The sequence below is a fragment of the Saimiri boliviensis genome, chromosome 6, assembly GCF_048565385.1.
Source record: "Saimiri boliviensis isolate mSaiBol1 chromosome 6, mSaiBol1.pri, whole genome shotgun sequence".
In the NCBI taxonomy this organism is placed as follows: domain Eukaryota; kingdom Metazoa; phylum Chordata; class Mammalia; order Primates; family Cebidae; genus Saimiri; species Saimiri boliviensis.
Genome location: NC_133454.1, coordinates 78,346,894 through 78,362,403, shown reverse-complemented (window position 1 = coordinate 78,362,403; position 15,510 = coordinate 78,346,894). Strand labels below are relative to the sequence as shown.

General features: G+C 45.1%; 1 protein-coding gene across 4 annotated transcripts in view; it reads left to right on the top strand.

The window, feature by feature from the left end:
* Positions 1-15,510, top strand: part of TRIM66 (tripartite motif containing 66) — a 72,230-nt gene that overhangs the window by 40,332 nt on the left and 16,388 nt on the right. For all 4 annotated transcript variants that reach the window (XM_074401063.1, XM_010341420.3, XM_010341481.3 and 1 more), the window contains 3 exons: positions 1,347-1,464; positions 3,331-4,232; positions 5,890-6,051. In XM_074401063.1, the coding sequence (XP_074257164.1) occupies positions 1,347-1,464; positions 3,331-4,232; positions 5,890-6,051 (1,182 nt within the window). The remainder of the gene's footprint in view (positions 1-1,346; positions 1,465-3,330; positions 4,233-5,889; positions 6,052-15,510) is intronic.

Sequence of the window (15,510 nt, the reverse complement as noted above, 5' to 3'; positions counted from 1 at the left end):
TAGAATCAGGAGACTGAAGATGGGTGGTGAGGAAGTAGAGATGGAAGCGAAAAGAAGAAAAATAAAAACATAGCCTGAGAAGATGACAGAGTTGGGGGAAACTTTTTTTTAAGATTGGAAAACATCTGCAGACATGAATATGGGAGAAAAAGCTGTGAAGACAGAGAGGAGGGGTGTGTGGTGGGGTAAGTCTACTGAAAAAGTAGGAGGAAGGATCTAGAATGAACTGGTGGCCTTAAACACAGGACATTCCCTTTGTCTAAGATGGGAGGACAGGAAGGGGACAATGTTGTAGTTAAGTTTGAGATAGAAGGGATACAGGTTTGGGGTAATTTGACCTTTATGGTGTCTTTTTTTCTCTGTGAAATGGAAGGTGATAATAAGAGGGTTAAAACATTGGTAAGTAGCACCACAGTAAAGATTTTAAATAGTCATTGAGTGCAGTGGAAGAGAAAGATGACAAGAAAAGAAGTGACAAGATGAAGGGCTGAGGAGTGCTGCTGAAATTAAGGATCACTGAAATGGCCACAGATAACATGGCTTTGGTATGGCTGGATTGCCTAAGGGTAGGAGTTGGCGATGGGGAGGGAATTAGGACACTAGTGATATCATTACTATAAATGGGAGGAAGCTGGGGGGTACTGTGGACTGAAGGAGCAGGGCTTGGAGAGGTTGAAGAACATACTCTGAAAGAGCATAAACTTGTTATGACCAGGGTGGGTTGTTGGAGTTCAAAGGTCTCATAGGTAAAGTGGTTCTAAATTATGAATAGGGTCTAGGTATGGTGACTAAACTGAAAACAAGTGAAGGTGGTTGCATGCAAGAGATCAACGAAATAAGAGGCCAAGATGTTAGCTGGGACATTAATTAACTAGAGGATGGCAGGGTAAGTTGGAAACTTGCCAAAGCCCTAGATAAATGGAAGAGTTAGAGACGAGAAATAGGTGAAAGTGATGGGAGGGGGAGAGGGCTACTGAATAGGACAGAAGGGTGTTTTACCTGTAAGTGGAAGAACAGCAATGGGGAGCTCAGAAAATGTCTGCCCCCACTAGGCTTTTAAATTGAGGTGATGGTAGAATAAATAGAGCTGCCAGTCAATGTTGTGAAGGAGAATGACAAATTACTTGAGGCCTGAAAAGGATAAGAAAGTAGGCGTTGCAGAAGCCTTGATAAGAGAAAAGGGATCAGCTGGAAGGATGGGCAGGTGCGAAGGTGCATGAGAATGAGAATATGGAGGATAACAAGCCACGACTTTGAGCCTTTCAGCCTGTCCAAAGAGTAAGAGAAGGGGAGTTGTCATTTAGGTGCGAGATGCCCAAATAAATGACCTTTAGTGCTGTTGTCAGATTGTGTTTCAGATGCAGCGATTGCTGGAGACAAGTTGTAACACAGATCCTGGCTCCCCTTGGAGTATCAGATTCACCTGGGAGCCTAACTTCTGGACCAAGCAGCTAGCTTCTCTTGGTGAGCTTGTGCCCACCCACCCAGGCCCACCCACCCTGTGGACTTTGCCCTAATTGCTTACTTACCTCACAGTGTAGGTCAGTATATGCCGAAGAGAAAGCACTCCCTGAGACTGACTGCCAGTGGTCATGAAATCATTCAGCAAACTTTTTTTTTTGTTTGAGAGGGAGGAGGAGAGGTTGAGGAATTTAAATAACAATGGCAATATAGGACTTTGTATCAGGACCAGTTGAAATTTGAGTTTACCATTCTGTATAAATGTTCTGTTACCTTGGTTTTGTTGCTGAGGGGGAGAAAAGACAGAATGCTATGTGGCAGTACAGATGAATGTGTGTCTCTGTGGTCACACAAGGGTACACATGTGCGGGCACAAGCAGGGGTATCTCAGCAACAGTGAGACTGTCTGTGCATGTGGGTGTGTTACACAGACATATCCTTTTGAGTTGAGATGTAAGCAGATAATTCATGGCCTTGTGCATTTTACTTCCCTGCTGCAATCATTTGTTGGCATTCAGTCTTTAGGCAGAATGTAGGCAGCTTGAAGTTGTGCCTGTGTTGACAGACTAACGAGTTTGTTAAACTGATGGCCAGCTGCTGCCTTCATTTGAGGCTGTTAATCTTACTGGAAGTTTGTTGAACTTGGCAAAGTGACAAATGATATGTAGGTTTATTTTCTGCTTCCCTCTTTCCTTTGATTTAACTCAGCAGACCTTTGATAACCACCTACTCTTGTTTAGTCCCCATGCTAAGCACTAAAGAACGAAAGGTGAATAAAACACACTTTGCTTAAGGCACTCAGACTTCCTGTAAGTAAGCCTCATCAAAATAATGAGATGAAGTAGCCAACTCATTAGACTGAAGAAGCTAACTCATTAGACTGAGTTAGCCATAGATCTACTCATGCACAAGGGACCTAGAGACCTCATGGGTCAGTGCTGGTGCCTGGCACTGACCTGGTATATTAGTCTGTTCTCACATTACTGTGAAGAAATACCTGAGACTGGGTAATTTATAAAGAAAAGAGGTTTAATTGGCTCATGATTCTGCAGGCTGTAAAGCAAGCATGATGCTGGAATCTGCTCAGCTTATGGGGAGGCCTCAGGAAACTTATAGTCATGGCAGAAGGTGAATATGGGCATCACATGGACAGAGCAGCAAGAAACAGAGCCAGGGTGGAGGTGTTACACACTTCTAAACAGTCAGATCTCATGAGAACTCTATCACAAGATCAGCACAGAAGGGATGGTGCTAAACCATTCATGAGGGATCTGCCCCCATGATCCAGTGACCTCCTACCAGGACCCACCTCCAGCACTGGGGATTACAATTCAACATGAGATTTGAGTGGGGATGCAGATCCAAACCGTATCACCTGGTATTAGAGCTTCCCCACTCTCTTCCATCCTGCTTGCTCAACACACAGTTCCCCACACCTGTATCTGGGGACTTGTTCATTGGTCCCAGACATCACTCTCTATCCTTTGCTACTTTCCAGCATATTCCTTCCCCACCCTAAAGTTGATTCTTTTTGTCAGACTCTGATTGGGCCATTCTGTTAAAAAAAAATGAGTGGGTGCTGTTTGAGGGAGCTTATGGTTTTCCTAGTGGGACAGAAACAGAGTCAGGGTAGAGCTTTTGGTGAAAGCTGAGCTAATTTCTCAAAAATCCTGTGCCCCCAAAGCAGCTCCATACAGGTGCTATTACTGGCAGTATTCTAGACTGAGTCTAGGAGATCAGGGCTTGAATTTCTTAATCTCTGTGCCTGGTTCAGGACTGTTGAATGAGGTCTTTTTGTCCCAGGAGCAGGAAGTAGCAAGGTGGGAGCAACTTGAAAAACTTGAAAAACTCTCTATTCTGCATTTCCAGGCTGCATAACTACTGAAGGTGGACAACTGTCCCGGGCAGATGCTCCTGCTTATGGAGGCTTACAGGGGCCATCACCCTTTTATCAAAGCCACCAGTCTCCAGTGGCTCAGCAAGAGGCGCTTAGCCACCCTCCACACAAGTTCCAGTCTCCAGCAGTGTGCTCCTCATCTGTGTGCTGCTCCCACTGCTCCCCAGTCTCACCTTCCCTCAAAGGCCAGGTCCCACCACCCAGCATGCACCCAGCTCACAGCTTTAGGCAGCCCTCTGAGATGGTGCCCCAGCAGCTGGGGTCTCTGCAGTGCTCTGCCCTGCTGCCCAGGGAGAAGGAGCTGGCCTGCAGCCCTCATCCACCAAAGCTGCTGCAGCCCTGGCTGGAAACCCAGCCCCCTGTGGAGCAGGAGAGCATGCCCCAGCGGCTGGGGCAGCAGCTGACTTCCCAGCCCGTGTGTATTGTCCCCCCACAGGATGTTCAGCAAGGAGCCCATGCCCACCGCACCTTACAGACACCCACTATCCAAGTCCAGTTTGGCCACCACCAGAAGCTGAAGCTCAGTCACTTTCAGCAGCAGCCACAGCAGCAGCTGCCACCTCCAACACCTCCCCTACCTCCCCCACAGCAGCCACCCCCACCTCCACCTCCATCCCAGCATCTGGCTTCTAGTCAGCATGAGAGCCCTCCTGGGCCTGCCTGTTCTCAGAACGTGGACATAATGCATCACAAGTTTGAGTTGGAGGAAATGCAGAAGGACTTGGAGCTTCTTCTCCAGGCTCAACAGCCCAGCCTGCAACTGAGTCAGACCAAATCTCCTCAGCATCTGCAGCAAACCATTGTGGGGCAGATCAACTACATCGTGAGGCAGCCAGCGCCTGTCCAGTCCCAGAGCCAGGAGGAGACCCTGCAGGTAAGCGTCAGGGTGACTTGGCATGGATACTCTGCCCATCCTAGGATCACTCAGGGAACATAGCCTCCCTGGAAACAGGGCGGTATACAGGAATACAGTTACTTCACCTTAGAGCAGCCTTGAGCTCAACCCTCACATTTCAAAACTACCCTGGGCTCAATCTCCCATCTCAGAAAAGCTCCAGAGAGCATAGTACCCAGTCCCAACTTAGATCTAGGCTCAGTGCTCTCCAGAGTAGCTTGGCTTTGCCCTGTCTTCCTGGATGAGAGTAGGGACCCTGCCCACCGATGGTACCTTCTGAGCCATGCTGAACTCCTGCCAGTGCCAGAGCAGAAGGGAGGCTGTCTCTTACCTTGTCATATCCCTAGATCCCTTGCCGGACCCAGACAGGGGGAAGGGCAGAGCTTAAGGAGCAGAGTGAGGATCCATGTTAGATACTGGCAGGCAGCACTTTTATAATACTGCACAGGTATAGACTTAAACTTCTTTACCTCTACTAAGCTGGGAATGTTTGTTTGTTTGTTTTTGAGACAGAGTTTCGTTCTTGCTGCCCAGGCTGGAGTGCAATGGTGCAATCTCAGCTCACCGCAGCCTCCGCCTCCCAGGCTCAAGTGATTCTCCACCACTATGCCCGGCTAATTTTTTGTATTTTTAGTAGAGACAGGGTTTCTCCATGTTGGTCAGGCTGGTCTCAAACTCCCAATCTCAAGTGACCGGCTCACCTTGGCCTCCCAAAGTGCTGGCTACAGGTGTGAGCCACTGTGGCCTGGCCTTAAGCTGGGTATTTTTTATATGCACCATATCATTTATCCTATCAACAATGTCGTTTGGTAGGCATTACCATCTGTGCTTTATAGGTGTATAAATGGGAGTTAGAGGAGGCTAGCGGTCTGTCTACATATCATACAACATTGAGAGGTAGAAGACTTGGACCCAGGTCTGCTGACATTTCTGTAATGCCACAGAAGTCTTCTTCTCTCTGTAGGAGGATATTGGATGCTGCTCCTCTTTTTCTCAGCCAAAAGACAGTTGAAGAGGTGCAGTTTGTACCCTGGGATCTTTGCTGCCTTTCACATCTTCATTCTTAGCTCTTGATTTTCTTTTTTACCCTCAGAACACCTGTTCTATCCTCTTCTCTCTACCCTTCTCTCACTTTTTCCATGGTGGTATCCCCTTTAAATCTGTAATCACATTTTTATCTTCAAAGCAGCTTTACAGATTTTTACTTTATTATAGAATATAAGGCTTCACGTTTATGCTTCAGTACTGGCAACTTCAGATCATGCTTCAGTGTCTTCCCCTGAGGCCCAGTTCTTTTGAGGAGATATGGAATAATCCATGTGATGGCAGAGAAGGGTCTAGGGTTCATAGAGGGCCACAAGCTAAAATGTAAGTCAAAAGTAGGTTATGATTGCTAAAGTGAACATCACAAAATTAGCTCAAAATTCTATCCTAAGACTTTTGCACTAGCATGTAGTCTTTGGAAAAGTTGGGATAAGAGTATTTTTCTTTTTGGAAAATAAGCAGTCCATGGTATGTAGGTGGTAATGATGGGCAGGGCAGGGTGGGTTCTAGCCTTTGCTGCCACTGCTGCTGCTACTGCTGCTGCTACACTCTCTGCAGTAAAGCCCACCCAAATTCTTATTTTCTTCTCCAGGCTACAGATGAGCCCCCAGCATCCGAGGGCTCGAAATCAACTCTCCCTCTTGACAAGAATACTGCTGCTGCCTTGCCCCAGGTGTCTGGGGAAGAAGCCCCTCTCAGTGTCCCCCCAGTGGACAGCACCATCCAGAACTCCTCTCCAAATGTGGTGAGAAAGGTACTAAAGGAGCCTGTTTTCCCTGACCACATGGAACCCACTGCTGGCCAAGGCCCTGGGCACCTGGAGGAGGATAGCATGGGGGGAGGAGTGTCCCTGTTCCATCCCTGGATGCTACACAGCTCTGATTCATGTCTTCTCTCCTAATGAGTCAACAACATAGATCTTCCTCATCACCCATTTCCACTCCCCCACACACATGCAATGGGGCCTACTGGGCCTCATGCAGAGTGGAAGGGGGAAGGGAAAGAAGGCCAATTTATTAAACACATACTCTGTGCTTGGAACCATGTATGCTGCTTCACAAGCATGAACTCACCTCACCTCCAACAGTTGTGGAAGTGAGCATCCCCTATTGTATAGCTAAGGAAACTGAAGTCCAGGGCCCTACAGCTAGTAGAAGAGAAAGCTGAGGTTTTAAAACTGAGATCAGTTAGAATCCAAAGCTTGAACTTCCCTCTGCAATGAAAATGGGGAAAATATTTTATGTGACCACCACAACCCAGAGTTGGCTGACCTTAAGATTTGATTCAGTGAAATTTGTTGGGTGAGTGGTCTGCAGGGATGTTCTGCAGAGGTAGATGAGCAGCTGAGACACTGAGATCTCTTGAAGATGAGCTCTTGGAGACCTTTCTGTCCACCCACCTACAGCTTGCTGAAAGTGTTCGCTTACCCTGAACATAACCCAGGACCCTACAAATCCTCAACTGTCTATTCTCACTGCTGCCCCTTCACTCCCAACCCCTGTCATACTTCTAGCCAGAGCCTCAGTGCTGTGCCATGTCCTCCACCCATTTTTCCTAGTACCCCTTGGCCCTGTTCCACTTACCCAATTGCCTTCTGTGGCCTGGTGCCCTCAGCTCTCCGGTGCCTCCACCCAGCCCTGGACTTGAAGCTCTGTCAGATACTCTGAACTCTCCCTGCCTGTAGCCTTGGCCCTGTTCCATCCCTCTGGCCCTGCAGCCCAGCTATGCTGGTTGCTCATTGTACCTGCCCCTCACCAAGTTTGCCTAACTGTACCATTGCAGTGCATGTCTTAAATCAGTCAGTCTCAGTAATATTTGAGAAGAGTTTAGAAAAAAGAAGGGATGGCAAAAATGAAATGTCAACTTGGAAATTGCTAGTGACTCTTGAGACTTTTTGTCTGTTCCTGTCCTACCCTGTTGAAAATGGCTTGGCATAAAGGCCCTTGAGGTACTGTAGATTGGCCCTTTGTGGCTCTTAGATGTTTAACTTCTTGTTTTTGGGCGAGCCACCTAACCATTCATCCATTTGTTTATTCATTGAATGTTTTATATATATTATATATATATACACATCTATATGTGTGTTTTTATTTATATATGTATGTATGTATGTATATACACATTAATCTCCAAGTATATGCCGCATATTCTGCTAGGTGGCAGGCATACATTGGTGAATAAGATAGTCCCATGCTGGAGATTACTGGCTGGTAAAAGAAACAGTTAAACAACAATAACAAATTGTGGTAAAGTGCTGTGATAGTCATTGTGGTACACCCCAATGGAGCACCAAGCTCTGGGAGAGGAGGCTGTTGACAGAAGATTTCTTAGAGGACATTATTTTAAGCTGGTATTTCAAAAAGGACAAGTTGGGCTAGTAAAGGGTAGAGGGATGGAACAACGAGTCAAAAGGAATGGCAACTGGGAAGCTTCAGGAGTGAGAGAAAACCTGGGACAATTAGGGGGGCTTCAGAGAATTTGTAATTTGACTTGATAGGATCACGAGATGCACTGGGGAATGGGATGGATTGAAACCAGAGGGGTTATAAGCCTTGTAAATTATACTTTGGGGTTGGGATTCAGTCCTGGGGGCTGTGAGGTGTAAATAAAGGACTTCCAGAAAGGGGGAACATGGTTTGAATTAAATTGGAAAGATCACTTTAGCTGTAGTAAGGGAGACCAGAATAGTACAGAGGAGAAACAGCAGGCTGAATGAAATCAATAGCAATGGGAATAAAGAGGAAGCAAATATTTCAAGAGATATCAGATCATAGTAGTCCTAGTCTCAGTGATCGATGATAGGTAAGGCAGAGAAAGCCCTTTGGCTTATCACCCAGGTGTTTCCCCATGTTCCCATCCCAGTGGATATGTCTTGACCCACTGGGATAGGAGCATGGGAAAAGGAGCATATTTAGGGGAATAAGTTAAGTTTTGAATTATTGACGTTCTTTTGTGGAGGACACATTAGAAGACGACCTGAAGGCAGCTAGCTCTAGATGTCAGTAGTTCAGAAGCAAGCATGAGAATTGCTGTGACCACCCGACAGCTTCTTCCTGTCTGCTGCACAAATGAAGACTGTGGCACTGCAATAGAGAAAGAGTTTAGTTGATGTGAGGCTGGGATTTTTAAAAGGCAGTTTGGGGAAGGGGTGGCTAGAAATGGGTGCTTGCTGCTGATTGGTTGGGATGGAGAAAAATCATGGGTGAAAGCTGTCCACTTCAGCTAAGTTGCTTCTGGGTGGGCCACAGGAGTGGGATTGATGGGTCTGGGTAAAGCCATGGATGTCAGACATGCTCAGAACTTGAAAAGATATCTCAAAAGGCCAATCTACAATAGGCCCAGGAATGATTAAGGGAAAGGCAAGGGTTAGGGTGGGTAGGTTAGATCAGATCTTTTTCACTGTCATAATTTTCTCACTGATATAATTTTTGCAAAGGTGGTTTCATTGCCAGTGCTCAGTTGTAGTGGAAGCCATACAGAAAATGCTGCTTCTCATTTGATGAGGTTAAGTTCTGTTCCTATACACAGAGCAGAGGAAAGGAGCTGAGCCACATGCATGGAGTCAATGCTGCCTGTGTGAATGGCCCACAGGGTTCTCTCAGCAGCAAGGGGTGCTGCCCTCTTGTGTGACTGCAAGTTGGCAATGGGGTTAGCAAAGGTCCTAGGAACTCTTAACTTCTCATTTTGAGCTTCTCCTGCCCCTTATTAAAAGGGGTTCCTGTAGAGGTTTGGAGGGTCAGATGGCCTGGAATTCTTCAGGTGTTTCATAGGCTTTTCATGGCTTGAACTCCCAGAAAAAGGATCCTCAAGTTTGTCATCCTGGCTCAGAGGAACCTTTGGGTCGGCAGAGACAGATCAACCCTGACAGTGAGAGCCACTGGTTGTACACAAAACTACTGCAGTAAGGAAAAGGGCTTTGTATTTGAGGGAATTTGTTGCCTTGGAGCTGAGATTGGGCAGGGTGGAGGGCACGAAGCTTAAGGATAGCTAACAACATTTTGATAATACTTTGTATAGTATCGTTCTAATTTTTTCATAGGTTTTTATATGGATTATTTCATTTTATCTCTTTATCCTAGCAATGCTATGAGGAAGTCTCTTTCTTATTCCGCTTTGAAAGATGTGGAAACTGAGACACAGAGAGCTTAAGTGACCCACCTAAGAGTTATGCAGCCAACCCATTGGGCAATGTTAAGACCAGACCACAGGTCCTTGACAGCTCTGTGTTCAATGACTAGGTTAAATTGCTTCTCTTTCTGCACCTCAGTGGGAAAAGTAGGACTCCATTTAGCCTCTCACCTGCTCTATTTTCCTGTCTTCGTAATCCTTGAAGTAGCCTGAGGCCTTACTGAGGAGAGGTCTTAGGACCCAGACTAGTTTGGTATCGGTTGTCTTTATCCAGTAAAGGTGTTTTGGCCTCCAGCCCACTCCCAGCCTGTGCTGGCTTGTGAGTGCCAGGAAAGTCAGAAGAATCTATGTGAAGATCACAGACCAGAAGAACCTGTGATACCAGGCACCTTTCTATGAGTTCTACACTGACTGTATATCACCATAAGATGACTTTTGGTGAAACAGAGCGTCTGTGCACAAGTACGTTGGAGCTGGTGCTAGTCTGGTCTTCAGATTGCTGCTGAAAATGAGATGTGACAGTTCTAGAAAGAGTTTTCTAGTAGCTTAAGCTCTGCAACCACTTTTGGATGCATTTTGACATTTGTCTGGCACCCGCTGTTGCCTAAGCTTCCTAATCGTGGTCCAGCCACTCTGAAAGAAAGACCATGGCTACAACCCTACAACAACAACCCTTACATCTCAAGTGAAACTGGGAGACATTTTGATGGCTTCATTTCATGCTTCTGAATGAGTCAACTGCTGAAAAATACACACAAGCATTTCCTTAAAGGAGCTGGCCAGGCACGGTGGCTCACACCTGTAATCCCAGCATTTTGAGAGGCTGAGACAGGCTGATTGTTTGAGCTGAATAGCTCAAGACCAGCCTGGACAACATGGTGAAACCCAGTCTCTACAGAAAACACAAGAAATTAGCCAGGCATGGTGGCGCATGTCTGTGGTCCCAGCTACTCAGGAGGTCGAGGCATGAGAATTGCTTGAGCCTGGGAGGCAGAAGTTGTAGTGAGCTGAGATTGCACTACTGCACTCTAGCTTGGGTAACAGAGCAAGATTGTCTCAAAAAAATGTAAAGCTCTCATGGAGTCAAGGCTGTAGGTGTCACAGAAAGCCCTATCTGGGTCCCAGTTCACCTTCAAGAGGGACTTTTCTTCTGCTGCTTGTAACATAGCCCCAGATCTTCAAGGGAGGACTTCAAAGCCACCACCATGCTGCTTATGGCTTAGGAGTCTGAGATGTATTTCCAGTAAATGATACAGAAGCGGTAGGCATTCCTGTGATCTAGATTATTAAGAGTGATACAGAGGCGTAAAGGATAATGACTTAGGCAGATATTTATACCATTATCAAAGCATTTCAATACCTGATCTCTTAATTTGAGTCTTATAAAAACTCAGTGAGATTTACATTAACCGGTGTAGGAGGAAATTAAAATCCAGAGCTGGACAATGACTTGATTAAACTCATTAAGTCAGGACATACCAGGCATCCTGCCTCCATAGTCTCCAAAGCTACTGCTATGGATCAGATTGTGGATCCTCAACCTCAGGAACAATCGCTTAGCCCTGACAGCAGCATTTGCTCACGTGTTCCTGGAGCCTGGTGAAGTTTTCTTAGGGCACAGCCTGCATCCTGGTCGGCGTCTGCAGAATTGTACACTCTTTCTACTCAGGCCAAACACTCCTCAAGTCTGGCTCCTGAACTTAGCATACTCTGAGAAGCCCATCTCCTTACTTCTATCCTGATTTCATTCACCATCCAAACCTAAGATCTTTGTCTTGGTCTCCTGGCCCATGAGAAATCAAGTTCTTGCTCCTATCTGTTTAATAAGACAGAATAGTGTGTCCAGTGTTTTAGAAGTACTCCCATTCAAAATAATGTTTTAAGTCAGTTTCTTACACTGGCCTGAGCAAAATAACTCCGACCAAATTATCCTGAGTCTTCCAGCCTTGGGGTTTGAGGATTCCACTCATCTGGCTTTCACTTCAGACTTACTAGAATCCACTTACTCCTTTCCTCTTTCTTCAGCCTCAGACTCTCAGATCCTCTTTGCATTTCTGTCCTCCCTGGATTATCAGGGTACAGGGCACTCTTCACTTCTTCTCTCTTCACCACCCATGAACCTTTTCCCATTTGACTTTACTAAGTTATCATATATTTGCATAGTTACATTGATAGTGACAGCTTTAAATAGTACAAGAGCTTTCTGTTGAGATGAGGGTCACTCATTGTCAGCAAGAGCAAGAGCAAGAACTTTGCCATTAAAAATCAACATGTGAGGGGCAGGTGCAGTGGCTTATACCTGTAATCCCAGCACTTTGGGAGGCTGAGGCAGGCGGATCACTTGAGGTCAGGAGTTCAAGACCAGCAGCCTGGCCAACATGGTGAAACCCCATCTCTACTAAAAATACAAAAATTAGCTAGGCATGGTGGCGGGCACCTGTAATCCCAGCTACTTGAGAGGCTGAGGTAGGTGAATCACTTGAACCCAGGAGGCAGAGGTTACAGTGAGCTGAAATTGCCCAAGTGCACTCCAACCTGGGCGACAGAGCAAGACTCTGTCTCAAAACAAAAACAAAAACATGTGAAACTACTTACTAGAAAGGTTTGTCCCTTCCTTAGCCATCTGATTCTGTTGTTTAAAGATCTGCTACCGTTAAACCAGTCCACTTAGTCTTAAAGCTATTGAAGCATTCACTTTTTTTTTTTTTTTTTTTTTTTGGAGACGGAGTCTTCCTCTGTTGCCAGGCTGGAGTGCAATGGTGCAATCTCGGCTCACTGCAACCTCTGCTTCCTGGGCTTAAGTAATTCTTCTGCCTCAGTCTCCCAAGTAGCTGGGACTACAGGTGTGTGCCACCACACCCAGCTAATTTTTGTATTTTTAGTAGAAGGGGGTTTCACCATGTTGGTCAGGATGTTCTTGGTCTCTTGACCTTGATCTGCCCGCCTCAGCCTCCCAGAGTGCTGGGATTACAGGCATGAACCACAGCACCCAGCTAATTTTTGTATTTTTAGTAGAGACAGGGTTTCACCATGTTGGTCAGGCTGGTCTTGAACTCCTGACTTCAGGTGTTACATCTGGCATATTCACGTATTTTGAGTATTTAATTCATAAATCTGTTTTCCTCTCTCTTGTTTCTTTAGCTAGAGTGAAGGTCTTCAGTGTGTTTCCAAGACACAACTCCCAAATCTTTGGTCTCTTTTTCTATTGCATATTTACATGGTGGTCAGTTTCTGATGACTTTAACCACCAGGACAAAAACTTGAAACCAGAAGTGACCAGGCAAAGCTTTGGAGCAGCAAGAAAAACAGCCCATCACAAAACCCATGCATTATGTTCTGTAGGAGATCATAAACTCACATGTGGGTACCTATCCAGTGTTCTTGATCTAGCAAGTTTAAATATATGGTTTTCTTGGGAAAATTTTAGTGTAACTTCATTATAGTAGTAAGGAGAGTAGAAGCACGGAGTTAAGATTTCCATAAAGGCAGCTAAAAAGGGAGAAGACAAGAAACATCACCTGGAAAAGTGCCACGGGATGAGATCATTCTCTGAAAGAACAAGCTAAGCCCTGCGTTCTTAGAAGTTCCCAAAAGCATCACTGAATTACTTACTTGTTCATCAGAATTCCTTGATATCACTAAGAAATGGTCTCCTTAGGCTCCTTATGCTCTGTTTAATAAGACAAAAAGTGTGTAAAGTGTTTTAGAAGTACTCCCATTTGAAATAATGTTTTTAAGCCAATTGCATTTTGTTATTGAAAGAGGTATGTTTCAGATAAATGGAAAATTAATTTATGTGGAATACCACCCTATCTGCACTACTTTATCCCCAGCAATATTATATTTATGTAAGAACCTGAAATTCATATTAAATTCAGGGCATGTGCACTAAGTGTCTGTTTATTGATTTCTTAATCACTGCTTACTAGGGCACTAGCTTTCTAACTACTGCCACAGAATCAAGACCGGCCAGCTGGTTTTCAAGGCTGGGCCCAGATTCTTAGTCTTGGACCTATATGAGCTTGGGAAATCTGGGTAATCACTCTGTGTCTCAATTTCTCTTCCTGTTAAAATGAAAGAGCAATGTTTGCTCTGAACTTTGACAATACCATGTGGTGATCATTAGAATAAAAATGTTAACACACTGGACTCTAGAAAGGCATCTGAGTGGTAAGGGTGAGGAGAGAGAGGGCATCAGATAACAGAGCACAGATCGAGCAGAAGTCATGTTAGACAGCTGCAGGGTCACATAGGTGACTAGTAGCAGAGGTTGAAAGTCAGATAATTCAGGGAGCTTGTAGGTCAGGCAAGTTGTCAAGTCAGGTGGTAAAGACAGGTAGGTTAAATAGGTTAATTGAATCTATTAAATAAATAGGTGGGGTAATTTCAGGTAAGTCAGACAGGTGGCAGACAAAGATAAGGAGACAAACAGCTAAGAGGCAAGAAGAGAAAAGGGACGGGGATAGGAACACAGTTTGGGGGAAGGGAGATGAGTGAGCGGAGATGCTAGTTGAGGGAGTTAAGAGGGGGCTCTGTAGCCTCAGGGTTGTCTCCCTTCATCCAAAGATGACCTGAGCAGATGATCAGAGTGAACATGTTTTCACATTTTGACTCTTCCTCTCTGAACTAGAAAATAGTTTATTTTCAGTTGTGAATCCCAAAACACACCCTTTCCTTCATGAAATCTGGAGGTTTTGTATGTGAAGATGAAGTCAAGGTGTCAGTTACATAGTTGACAGCCTAGAAAACTCAGTGATAATCTTCCACAGACTTTCGGTAGCTAGAAATACACCTTTACCTCCTGTCATTTGACCTCTGAACAATTCTGGGGTCTAGAGGGCAGGTGGTATCATCTCCATTAACAGGTGAGCTCCCTTCTACATGGGAAGCACCAAGTGTCAGACCACCTGGCCACGTTCTTAAACTGTTCTCCAATCCCATCATGCTCTCAAGCAGCGCTTCCCCTCCTCCCAGGCCCTGGAGACTCAGTCTGCTTTCCTTGCTCTGAAAGCTGACCCTACCCTTTCCCCACTCATCTTGTAGCACTGGCAACAGACTAGAATGGAAGCTCTCAGCTCTTCTTTTCCTTTTTGTACATGAAATAAGTATCTTTTGTTTTAATATTTTATTATCCTTTACTCTAGAGAGCTAATGAAGTATAAAAATAACTAACACATAGCATATATAGGTTTCAGAAATGCCATTGTGTCTATATAGCCTGTAAAAATGGGGTTGGACTGGCTTTCTCACAGCCCCCATGGAAGTTTCCCAGGCTCTTGTTAGGACTACCAGAGCTTCACCCACCCTCCTAATAGCATTGGCCTCCTTGAGATTGGCTGTGGTTGTGGAAAAGAAAGAAATCAGTCAAGTTTGCAATATCTTGGGATGTATTGCTGACTCGTGTTGTCTTCTAGGCATTATGGGACCAGGTTCATCAGGTTCACTTCAAAATAAACTGCAATGGAGTTTCCGCAATTTTTCCACAGCTCAGTCTGCATGTCTTGCTCTCTCCTATCATTAAGTTAACTCACATATGCAATAAGTAATTAGGACAGGAGAGATGACATCCTACAAATGTGATCTCTACCCCTAATCTGGGAAGTTTTGTCCTTGGGAATTTTATCTTGTGCATATCTTAATGACATATGGCATCTGACCATTATTATTTAGGTAGTCTCGTGGATTTTAGTGCTCTTACTGCTTGGTAGCAAGGATCTCACTAAAAAGAGGCATCTATATAATTCTCAATGTCCAGCATGGGTAGATGAAATGAACACCAGAACTGCACTAAATATACATGTCAAATAGGGGAAAGGGGAAAGAATCTAGTGCAAAGGATTAGACTGTCATAGATTGAAAACGGAATGAAATAGTCACTGGGTATTATTGTTTATAGATAAGGAAGCATAGAATATTATAACGCTATGGTCATGCATAACCAGGACAACAAGGAGACGTTAAGGGATGCGGGCCTGGGCATGTTTGAGATAGCCATTTTCTTTTTGGCCTTGGTCCCTTAAGCTGGGCTCCATTCCTAGTTTTCCCAATTTGGTTTGAATAGTCTTTCCACCTTGCTTCTCTTCAG